We start from the raw sequence: 12,616 nt of genomic DNA, 5'->3' as shown, positions 1-12,616 counted from the left end.
CCCATCAGCAGAAGGTTACTCTAAGGAGGTTCTGTAATTTTAGGCAGACAGTATTTGCTTTGGGAAGAACCATTGTAAATAATTAAAACAATATTACAAATAAATGGAAAGGGATTTGGTGAGTGCCTTAACGAAGCTTTTGTTTTACTGGGCTTAGTTTTAGGGCATGATCCATTCTGTTAACTGAGCTTAATCCCCACCAACTGGATTCATACAAATCCAGTTATTCTGGAGCCATACTGCACATCAGGAGTTTCTTGCTACTGCTTCATAAAGTTCAGCCACATGTGATAGGTCTCTTGAACGTGAATATAACTCAGCCAAGTTCCAGGGCTGGCTGTCCAAATACATGCAGTTTCAAGACAACATGATTCACAAATTGCAGATTTTAGAGGCAACATTATAACTTCAGCTGGGGGAGGGAGAAATGCTGAGCTTTAGCAGTTGGATTTTGAAGAGTTCCCCAAATAACAGTAGTAAAAATAGAAAGCAAACACTTGAACAGTTTTTTTTCCCATGAGGTCCGGCCATAAAGTCAGTTGTTTTTGTGATAGTAGCAATGAAGCAGTCACGTTTGTCAAACAGGAGGTCATGTAATTCATGACATTGTCTGCGAGATTATTTCATATCATCAGGTTATTCTTAAAAAGCAGCAACAGCAAACCTTCACTTTATTTATGCCACTTTTTCTTGGGTTGGTTAATAAATTTTAAGACAAATGTTCAAGGCCCCTGCTGATGATATCTTGCCCGCTGAAATGTTTATAAATACTTGTTTTAGCCGATTATGGTAATGTCTGCATTTTTGAGTCGGAGCTGGGGAATTGTGACTGCACATTAGTTTGCGTCAGTCGGAGGTTAATAGCCTCTCAGGGAGGTGGGGGAAAGCTGCTTCCTTTTCCAGACATCTGGACACAGATAGAATCAACAACTCTTATATATGTAAATCAAAAGTTACTGTTCTATATAAAACACTGTCATTCACTGATGGCAGATTAGGAGCGCACGTGACCTGTCCGTAAGGCAATAGCTGTATGTAAAATATGTAACAGGATCTTCTCCCTCTCCTGCCTCCTCAGAGAGCTTTCTCCATGGGCATGGCAATTCCACTAATCCAATCCTTGGGGTCAAGCAGTGCTTCCCCACCCCGTGCCCCATTCAGGGATCACCACAGCCCTTGGGTGTTGGGTTGGGGTGCAGAACCCCCGAAAGCACAGCTGGTGGCTTTGGCCACGCACCCGCCTCCCTGGTGGTTCCAGGGATCATCCCTGGAGAGGGGAGGTGACCATGAGCACCCCCCCAACCCCCAGGACAGGCACTCTCACCAACGCCTCTCTGCAGGAGCTGGGTGGGTTGAGTAGCATCTCCATGGCCAGCACAACTCCTGTGGAGGCAGGGCTTGGTTTGCCATCAGTACTAACAGTGTTTGGAAGGAAGAGCAGCTACTTTAATCATGTTTCAGCTGGAAGAGGAAGGTTCATTGTGGAAGAAGGAAAGTCATGTCCTAGTTTAGCCTTTAGTCGCTAAAAAAAGAGGGGGGAAAGGGGAAAAAAAATAATTCTTTTTAAAATCATTGAAAACTAACAGTGCATTCACCTTGGGGTGTCACTGGGCTGAACTGTGGCATATGTCTGTAAATGCCATAGGAAGAAGAGTGAGTGGGCAGGGAGTTTGTGACTGTTCACTGTGAGCACCCAAATCCAGAACTGACTATGAAGGTTCTGCAGGGATTCAGAGAAAGCTGAGACACCAGGATTAAAACAGTGATAAAAGTCAATGTCAGTAAATTCCCACTAATACCATGGGGAAGTGTGACTTCCAACTCCTGTCATTCAGGAAAAAGATCTTGAAGTTGGTAGTCTTGTGGAAATATCACCTGAGTGCTTAGCAGAAAGGAGTTGAAAACATCATTATGTTATAGTGGCTTCAGGTCTTTAATACAGCTAATGTTCCTCACAAAAAGGCCATAGCAGAATTAGAAAAGACACAGAAAAGTACAACAATGATGCTCACAGGTAGGGAACAGCTTCCATTCAGAAAGAGGCTAAGTAGGTTTTGATTTTTTCATCTGGGAAAAAAATGCCTGAGGGAGCTGTGCCCCAGCTCTGTGAGCCCATGAATGGTGAGCAGAACCTGGATGAGGAGTGGTTATTCATTAGTGATAACAATACCAAAAAAAAAACCCCACAAAAATATCAGGCAAAAGGCTTAGCAGGAACAAAAGCCAGTATCTTTTCATATGCACCTAATTAAATTTGTGAACTCTCCTTGACAGAAATATAAATAGGTTTGAAAAGGTTTAGCCAAGTGAATGGGAGCAGTGGCCGATGGCTGTTCAGTGTTGTAATGGAGATGGAGCCTCCAATTAATGCTCTTGCACCTCCCTGTGCTGGAGTGGGGCAGTGGGGAGATCTGTCCCTTGCCCACCCTCCTGAGTGTCCCCTGGAGCCCCTGCTTGGCACCAAGTACCAGCTGCCAAAAGCTCGTGTGGCAGGTTTAGAATTCCTGCTTGGTTTTGGTGTCTGAATTAGCCCTCAATGCAAACCCCCTGGATTTCTCACTGCTCAGCTGGTGTTTTGCAAGTGCACTGGTGAGCAGGGGCTGTCTGCCTGCACTGAAGGTGATGGACAGCATGTTTTGGATCAGGGCTGCAGGATTTCATGAGCTGTAAAATGCCCCCACAGCCCAGGGACCCATCTCGCGATAGGGATTTGCATCTTGAAGGCTCTGAGCACCAACAACACTCCAGGATTCTTAAGAAAATGCCCCAGTTTTGGTTCTTGGGAGCCCTAACTCCAGCAGATAGTACCAGCTATAATTATCCTGATAGCAGTGGAGTGACAGTGCCTTGGATCAGCAAAGCTGTGGGGCCAAACACTTCCCATTGGTGCTGGTGCAGTTCTTGAAAAACATAAATCATACCAGGTCACCACATAAGTCAGGCTTTAAACAAAAAAAACCAAAACAGCTTAACAGCAAAACAGCAAGCACAATAGTCATTCCTATGGTGAGAAACATATTTTTAGAAAGCGAGTAATACTTTAGAATAATTGGAAGTGCTCGTGTTTCCTCTGGATGAGGGATTTAAGATTAGGTGCTGATTTCATACCTATTTTGGGACTGATGTAATCCTGGAGGCAGTGTTGGAGGTAGAGCTGGTCTGCGTTGCTGTGCATGAAACAAGAGTCTGTCTCAGTTTCTACTCTGCAAAATCCTGGAAATAAGAACTAAAGCAAAAATCAGCATGACTAAGCCATTTTAAATGTAGAGGGGAGAATAGCTGCTTTAATATATTACTGGCGGGCACTATGTGCATGAGAAATTGTGATCCAAAAATGATTTAAACCCACTAGATAATGAAATGGACTTGAATATTAAATATACATAAATAAAACATTTATTATACTTCTCAGTACCCTTATTATTCTTCACCATAAATATGTGATATCATAACCCATGCACTGTCTTGTCATTGCTAATCAGCCTGAAGGCCAAAGGGCATTTTTCACTCAAACCATTTATTTTCAGCAGATCTAAAATAGATGAGTGAATTTTTGTGAGGAACAATTAGAAGGAATTAAAAGCAGCGGAATGACTATTTTAAAAGCTTTAAGAATCAATTCCAACTAAAGGAGAATATGAAGTCGTATAAAAAGAAATATATGGTAATGTTGAGGTGCATGGGTTGATAATGACATCTTGGTGCCGAGATAGAATTACCTCCTCTCCCAGCAGCATCGTCATTACATATCTCATGCCTGTGATCAGTACATGTCAAAATCCTTCATATTGACAAATGTGCTGTCCACTTGCATCTGTGGAGAATGTTTTAGCAGCTGAGTGATTATGAATCAAACCCCAGAGCTTACAGCCCTTACTGCCTCGCAATGCTTTCACATTTGTTGCCTGACAAGTAAATGTATCTTGACTTCCCTCTGAGATTTTTTATTTTTTCCACTGTGTTTGATGAAAGACATTTGGCAAATTGGCAGTGGTACCCTGTACGTTGCAATTTGTACTCAGCATTAGGAATCTGAGCATGAAATGAGAGGGCAGGCTACAGGCTAAAGGGAGAAAAACAACCCAGCCCAAAGGCAGAGCTAACCAGCATGGAAATAGTCATGCCAGGAGACAACCGTGTAATTCTGCCAATGAAAATAAAATTAAATAAAACTGCAAAAAATCCCAGTTCTTCCAATTAAAATTTCGGTTTTCCAACAATCAGAGGAGCCATTTATGGATTTTGAAGAACAGTCTGTGGAGGTGTTCCAGCTGAGAAGGTTTCAACTGTCTTTCATATAATTTCCTTCTTCATTACAAGCAAGATCTTGCACAGGGCTCATGCTGTGGGTTTTGTGCTCTGTAGGTCAGAGCTTGGCTTTCTTTTTTATTCATCTTTTTGTGGTGTTATGGAGAGGTGAATGGTTATTCTCACCTGTCAGTAGGCTCAGCAGCATTCTTGAACTCTTCAAGTGGCAATGTTTGAGGTTTTGGAGGAGCTTTTCATGGTCAGTTCCAGACAGCTTAAAGGAAACTGTTCTCCAGAAATTATTTAATCCCCACTCCCTGCAAATTACAGACAGCTAATCAAGAGTGGAGCCATCCCAAAGCACATAGGAGTTACAAGAAACTAAAGGTAGAGCAGGAATACTGAGGTGGAAAAAGAGCATAGGCATCTAACAGGAAATGTGAATACTGAGCACAAAAACCACCAAAGCTTCATTTCTTCTGTGTTTATCTAATGGTCTTTGGCTAAGATGGGCTAGAACTCTGGACTAGATGGTTGGATGTGGCTGGGACATTGATGGAGCCTCTTTGGATCTGGAATGTTGCAGCCCTTCGTTGAGCTAGTGTTCATAAGGTTTCCTCTGCAATATGTGTCTTCTGCAAGTCCTTAAAAAAATAAAATTAGAAATTCAGTTATTATTTCTGTTTATTTGTTAATAAATATTCAATGATTTCTGTAGATGGGATGCACAGACTTGTAGGCACACAACCACAGAGCAGGACTGCAAAACCGGGAATTTTATAGGAGCTGGAGCTTAAAAATATGAATAAATGAACACTGGCTGATTATTACCCTCATGACCCATAAATTGCAGTGTAGACTGCAACTCTGCACTGACTTTTTTTCCCTTCTTTCACTTGTCAGTTGATGTTCTCTGCATTTCGGGTTCCCGGTGGGGGCAGAAATCTGAGTGGGTTATTTACCATGGTGTGCTCTGTGCTGTTTCCTGCTGCAGGTGTCAGCTATAGAGAACATGGCCGAGAAGCTGGAGAGCTTCAGCGCCCTGAAGCCGGAGGCCAGCGAGCTGATCCAGTCGGTGCCATCCATGTTCAACTTCCGCGCGCCGCCCAGCGCCCTCCCCGAGACGCTGCTGCGCAAGGGCAAGGAGCGCTACACCTGCAGGTACCCCGGGCCACCCCGAGCCTCCCCTGTCCTGAAATCCAACAGCGAGGCTCTCAGGCCTCTCCCTGCCCAGCATGGAAAACGTTTCCCTTTGGGGTTCCTGGCCTGGATCAGGAATGGCGTGGCCAGTAGGAGCTGGGAGGGCGTTCTGCTGCTGAGCTGGGCACTGGTGAGGGCACACCTCGAGTGATGTGTCCAGCTCTGGCCCCTCAGCCTGGGAAGGACTTTGAGACACTTGAGGGCATCCAGAGGGGGCAACGAGGCTGGAGAGGGGCTGGGAACACAAACCCTGTCAGGAACCCCTGAGGGAGCTGGGGGTGCTCAGCCTGGAGAAAAGGAGACTCAGGGGTGCCCTCATCGCTCTGCACAGCTCCTGAAAGGTGCCTGTGCTCAGCTGGGGCTGGGCTCTGTCTCCAGGAACTGGAAAGCACAGGGGCAATCCTAGATGACAAGGAAGACTCTTACTTCACACACAGAACGAGAGGACACAGTCTCAAGCTGCACCAAGGGAAATATAAGTTGAATATTAGGAAAAGAGTTTTTTACTGAAAGAGTGATAAATTTCTGAAATGGCTGCCTGGGGAGGTGGTGCAGTCACCATCCCTGGGTGTGTTTAACAAAGCCTGGATGTGGCACTGGATGCCAGGGTTGAGTTGAGGTGTTGGGGCTGGGTTGGACTCGATGATCTTGAAGGTCTCTTCCAACCCAGTGATTTTGTGATTCTCTTTATTAAATTATTGGTGTTACAAAACAAAGAGCTCTCCCTTGATGCCTTGGAGTGGCTGCCTAGAACAGAGGCTGGATAAGATTAAGAGAATAAAAGCAGGCCTTCAATAGATACACCTTGGGCTGTCAGAAGCCTCCCAGAGGCTACACCCAAGATGGACAACAGTCACGAGTTTTTCAGACAATTATAAGTTTGGCCCATTTACCTATAAGAGGTTAATCCTCCAATTACAGTTTCAGGTAATGAAGTAATTTACTCCAACTTTGCCCCTCCCAATTCTCCGTTGTTTACATATCTTCTTGAGTTTCAGGCCCAGAGAGGAATTGTTTTGTCTGACCAAAATTTTAAGACAGTAGCTAACACTCTATATGGAGTTTTAGAGTTATACACTAAAGTAGTACAGAATTTGAAAAATATAAAAGCTAAATCCTAAGGCATCACCCTGTATCACAGCAGTTTGATAAATGAGGTGGAAACCGTTATATAAACAATTTTTTTTCCCAAATTTTCTCATCCCTTTAATATATAAAAGTGTGCTTTCATAATTGATTTTTTTGATCGTAAACTACAGACGTGTTTTCTCTCTGGCTTCTGGTTTTAATATCCAAAGGGATCAGTGATAAAATACATGACTTATTAGGACTTGCGTGTATGGACTTAAAAAAAACCCCACAATGAAGATAGTCATTGAATGTGCACCCAAAATGAATGGGAGCTTTGTCCAGGAGAGTGGAATTAGCTGTGTGGGTATTTTGAAGGCTTATACATCACGTTGTGAAAAAATAAATGGGATGTTAAAAGTGAAGGGATGCAATCTTCAAAGTCATTGCTTGGAGCAGCCACCACCCTCATTCACTTAAGAGAGTGCTGTGTGTGCTCTGCCCCCATGCAAAAATGGGCTCAATGTCCTCAACAGAATGGGCCAATTATAAACTGAATATTAATATGCTACTTGAAGGAAGGGGGAGAACTCACGATAATTTTTTTTTTTTTGGCCATTATTTTTCTTGTGACATATTATTGAGTTTGGAGAATGGTTTTTAAATTGCACTGCTTAGGTCTCTATATCATCTCCAGAATGTGCAGGCGTTTGACACTGGCATATCGGTTTATCTGATCTTTTTGAAAACATGTCACCTTCTTTCAAGACATGTTGTTATAGAAACATACCTTGATGGATTAGGTCTTTGAGTCTTGTCTGCTCTGATCCTATTCAATGCACAGAACGGTGTCACGTTTGCTGACACGTAGAATTGGTTGAAAGGTTTGAAATTTGCTTACACAGAGGCAGAAATCCAAGGCTTTAATAACAGATTCTCTTGATTCCAAATCTGAATGAGGCTGATAATCACCCAGTGGGCTTAGAACCTCGGGGTGATCTTTAAAACAGGTTTTTCATATAACCCCTGTTTCTGCACAAGTGAAGCTGGTTGGTGCCAGCAGTTCCAGCCCCATTCTTGTGTGTGTGATGATCCCTTGCATTTACTGATGCTTTTATTGAATGTTGTTGCACCAAAGCAAAGCCAATAGGACCATATTGTGATGATTCCATTTGGGCTGTGCATCCAGTGCACCTCAGACTGGGATGAGGCCACTGAAGGCTGTGTTGTCTTACCAAACATTTTCCTATCACAGATACTGTGGCAAGATTTTCCCGAGATCTGCAAACCTGACCCGCCACCTGAGGACGCACACTGGAGAGCAGCCCTACAGGTACCACACCCCTCACCCCGTCTGTGCTGTGACCAAGCTTTTGGGTCCCTTCCAATGCAGACATTTTCTCTGAATAAAGCCAGGGAATTCAACATTCTTGCTGGACCAGCTCCTGGACTTCCTCCTTAGCTTTGGACCCACCATTACGTTTTGGTGTCAGGGTTTTGTGCTGATCCTCAGTGTTGGAGCTGCAGAAATGGGAGAGTTTTGGTCTTAGGGAAGTTCTTTTGGCTGGGACAGCTTCCCAACACAACCCCCAAGTCCTGCCTTTGCCGGCAGGGTGGCTGGCACTGCTGAACCAGTGTGATTGAAGTGATGTTCAGCAGGGCTCACGGACGTATTTTCCCTTGCAAAAATGTTTTTTACTGGAGTTCTGCAGTGTTATTTGCAGCCTAAATTTGGGTGATTTGTCAGTCATCTGATTTCTGAAAGGTCCCAGTTGCAAAGGCATTACTGTATTTATTTGTTTCCTGCCTAATCTGGATCCTTTCTGAGGTCTGCTTAACCAAAACCCACGTGGGTGTACTCTCCTGTTGATAAGAATATGTGTATGATACTGAATCCAGGACGGTCACATGCAGAAATGTGTATAAAGCTTCACCTTATTGAAAATGAAAGGCTAATTTAAACTGGAGAGAGGCCAGTTCATGTTCCACTAAAACAAATGCACAGATTTCTGCATTTTATGAGCTGTAAAGAGCAGAGTAAGCTCATTGTTTGTGAGGAAACAATATGTTTTTTGCATCTAGTCTCTTTGGGAAATGAGATTCACATCTAATTTTATTGAAGGAAGGTCTTGATGCATATTATACCCGTCCACTGCATAAAAGCCACAAGCAATTAGTAGCATAATGGGTGATTTCAGCACTAAAAAAAAATTTTACATCCTTGACAAGTGTAAGAGAGGCACGGGAGAAGTAAAAGATTGAAAAACTAAAGTGGTGAAGACTCTTGGCTACTTGCCAGCCAGAGAATTTGGAATAGTTATAGTATGACTTAGTAATGGCTTAAAGAGCAATACAGTAAAGGCTTTAGGGACTCCAAATCGCTACAGAGTATGAAAATTGATGCCTCTGGTACCAGAGTGATAGACTAAACTACTCACATTGGCACAGTATTAAAGGTTGGGATTGTTTATTGCTGGTTTTTGCAAGATAACCAAATTTCCTCTGGGATTAGCAATCAAGCAAGCTAATTCCTCAAGAAAAGATTTAATCACACAGTATAATTTAGAATAGGAAAAGAAATAGCCCTTTTTACCTTATTTGAGCATTAGAAGAGATCTGTTTCATGTTTTTTCCAAAAGTGTTTAATTGTATTGTATTGGCAGCACATGAAACAATAGAGTTATTGCTCTACTGTTTTCAAACTTCCCAACTTTGTGTGCAACAGTTTAAAAAACATGGGACTCAATTACCATAGCTAATTTGATGCCATTAGCTCAGAAATATTATGCTCATTCCTAGAGGCAGTATTTAAAATATAAAGTCTAATGTGAATTAAAGCTGAAAACCCCACCATAGAAGTTATGTCTCCATTCCAAGAGCACAGCTCACTAGTTAGCCAAAATTTGTCTTAATGTCAGGGAGGATTGAGCCTCAGTAGGGAACAAGGAACTGTGGTTGGGTGCTGAGACTGAGCCCAGAAAGCTCTTCATGTATCTTAGGAAAAATCTTGTGTTTCCAGCTACTAACAAACTCTTTCCTACCCACTTGTTTTGTTGGTTTTCTTTAGATGCAAATACTGTGACAGATCCTTCAGCATATCCTCTAACCTGCAGAGACATGTGCGTAACATCCACAATAAAGAGAAGCCATTCAAGTGTCACTTGTGTGACAGGTGTTTTGGTCAACAAACCAATCTTGACAGACATCTAAAAAAGCACGAGAACGGGAACATGTCTGGTATGTTCTGTCTTTTCCCTCCTGTCTCTTCCCTCCCCAGCCTGCTCCCTGTCCCATGTGCAGGGATTGCCCCTTCCCTGTCAGTGCTGCTAAGTGTCCCCAGGCACACGCTGCTCCTAGGGGTGGGGGGTAGCAAAATATGTAAGTGCCTAAGCTGTGCTGACATTTAAAGTGCTTTGAAAATCCCACCATAAACTCTCCCCTTGTATAACTTAAGACCACTGGATGATGTCTTTTCTTTTGGTTTTAATTAAGCCAACCCATAGCATTTTGAGAACAGACTGGGAAAATTGGTTTAATCCCATCTCCGCAATCACTTGGCTCTCAAAAGGAGTCTTAGATTTAGAGTCTCAGGGGGCACTCTAAAAGATTTTCCTGGCACCTTCTGAAATATTCCCACTGTCAGGAGCTGAAAAGCGCTGGCTATTATGGAGCTAATGGTGCCTCTCAAGCCCCAAAGCAAATTGGTCACTGCACAGCAGCAGCACAGGCAGTGGCAGGAGGGGATGTCATTGGGCTGGTTTGGGTGTCTGCAGGGTTTAACAAAACTCTCTCTGCAGTCCTTTCGGTCTGCATTTTGCCTCAAGGGAGATAACCAGGGGCATGCAGTGAATGCAGAGCTGTCTCTTCCCCAGTGCTCAGAGAAAGGCATCTGACACTGGTGTCTCAGTGCTCAGGGAATGTGTCAGTGGCTGCTCCATATTTTGAGCAGATCTGCGTAATTGATAGATAAAAATTAAGTTACATTTGCTCAGTTGAGCCATTGGTCTAAGAAGGACAGTTATCAATGGACAGTCTTGGAATCACAAGGAGCAGGAGGGAGATGTTGAAATAGAGACGTGGCAAAAGTGATGATAAGTCATGGAAATGGTACCCAGCATGCAACCAAGTCATTTTGGCTGGAAATCACCTTTGCTCAAGAATAATTACTAATTACTGGTTTTATGGCCAAAAGCTGATAGTTCACACTGACCAGCTTTTGGCTCTCACCCATTTTAACCAGAGTTTCAATTTAATTTTGATTTAAATGGTCAAATATAGAAAATGAAAAGGAACAGCAACAGACATCGTATGTTTTGCTTTAAGGTACTGCAACATCTTCACCTCACTCAGAACTGGAAAGCACAGGGGCAATCCTAGATGACAAGGAGGACTCTTACTTCACAGAAATTAGGAATTTTATTGGAAACAGCAACCACAACAATCAATCCCCCCGAAACTCAGAGGAGAGGTGAGTTGTGTCTGATCTGCCTTCAGAAGGTGCCCACTGCTCCTTTTCCAGGTCTGCAGACTTCACTTATGTGATGTCTGGATCCAGAGTTATTTTAGAATCTGGTGCCTTCAGTGGCCACCTTGGTGTCTCAGGAAAAGAAATGTGTTGATTCCCTCCCCACTGTGTATGAAGAAGTTTCAAAGGGCAGATGCTGGACAAGAGATTCCATCTGTGAACACATTTCTCCTTGTATCTGGAGCTCTTAGTTTCAGGCTGCCCCCATTGATTTAAGTCTGCTGAAAAATTCCTTCTCTTTACATTTATGGCAGAACAGGTGAATTCTACATCCTGTGGCTAAATGCACGGAGCCTTAGGATTTAAGTGCAATTTAAATGTGTAATTAATAAAGTAGACCAGGCTAAATTCTTGGATCAAATGAAAGATTGTAGCTGAAAGTCCTTTCCCGTAAGTAACTCAATCCCAAGAAAGATGCTGAGTGGCCAAAAGCCCGTGCGGCTGCGGGTGGGCGCTGGGAGTCCACAGGGCTCCAGCATGTGAGAGAGCTCTTTCTACTAAGATTTATTAAGTATATGGGTGTTTGAATTCTTCTGAACTAACAGAAGAGAGACCACTTCTAAATATTTTCAGTTAATAAAAGTACAGCTAAGCAGAAAAGGCTGTGGGATGGAGCCTCACATATTTCTTTGGGGTTGGCGTTGCGTTATGCATTATTTTCCCTTTTGAATTGGCATTACATTATCAGCATCAAAAAATTTTTACTGTTGGTGACAAACTTTGTTGTCTCCTCAATTTCTAGATGCCTTTGTGAAAGGATAAAAAGGGTGGACACAACACAATTTCCACTATAGTATTGGATTAAGTGATTACATGCATATTCAAATTTCATTCCATCTTGATTGGCAATGAGGGCTTGGGATTTTTTCCTTGCACATCTGGTCTCAACATGTCCTCCAACAGGAAGTCAGCAAAGTGGAAAGGTTGCTGGTTTGTGCAGTGTTTCCTTTCTAAATTTGGCACTTCAGACTGCTCTTGACAGATATTTTATCCCTGGCAAATTGCTGCATTTGAAAGCATAATTAGAGAATCTGTTTTCTTAATCACATGGCTTTTGTTACTTTGGTTGTAGTCCATCTCCCTTTCATTTCTAGCAGCCTCAATTGAGCATAACAAGCAAGTTGGCAGCCCAAACTGAGCTCAGCAATTTCTTATTTCTGCCTATTTAAATAAAAGATGATAAAGAGATATTTCTCTGATGATCTTAGAGGGAGGTGGCTGCTTCAGCTCTCCCTGTTCTGCACAACCTCAGATTTTTTTGATACTGTTCTAAAGACAGACTGTTCCCTTGAGCATTTTTTTCAGTGCAATACTGAACTCATGGCAGTCAGCTGGAATTTGCTCGAAAAATAGTTGAAACTCTAATATGTTCAGCAAAATGGTGCTGTTATTGTGGCAGAAACCAGCTTTGCTCCTCAGAAAGTCAAATGTTAAACACCAACAAGGCTGTGAGGGTTCATCTTATCTTGCTCCAACGTTGGGTCTATCCCATATTGTCCCGCACAGTTTGAAGCACACGGAGTCTGAAGCAAACTGTGTGCGGACAATAAGGTTTCCATTTTTGTAACTGTATTC

General features: G+C 42.9%; 1 protein-coding gene across 4 annotated transcripts in view; it reads left to right on the top strand.

The window, feature by feature from the left end:
• MECOM (MDS1 and EVI1 complex locus) overlaps positions 1 to 12,616 on the top strand; it is a 309,823-nt gene that overhangs the window by 292,518 nt on the left and 4,689 nt on the right. For all 4 annotated transcript variants that reach the window (XM_064385195.1, XM_064385193.1, XM_064385194.1 and 1 more), the window contains 4 exons: positions 5,243 to 5,409; positions 7,772 to 7,849; positions 9,584 to 9,753; positions 10,840 to 10,984. In XM_064385195.1, the coding sequence (XP_064241265.1) occupies positions 5,243 to 5,409; positions 7,772 to 7,849; positions 9,584 to 9,753; positions 10,840 to 10,984 (560 nt within the window). The remainder of the gene's footprint in view (positions 1 to 5,242; positions 5,410 to 7,771; positions 7,850 to 9,583; positions 9,754 to 10,839; positions 10,985 to 12,616) is intronic.

Source organism: Passer domesticus, chromosome 11 (genome assembly GCF_036417665.1).
Source record: "Passer domesticus isolate bPasDom1 chromosome 11, bPasDom1.hap1, whole genome shotgun sequence".
Taxonomy (NCBI): Eukaryota; Metazoa; Chordata; class Aves; order Passeriformes; family Passeridae; genus Passer; species Passer domesticus.
The sequence above is the reverse complement of the archived record's forward strand: the minus strand, read 5'-3'. Positions and strand labels throughout refer to the sequence as shown.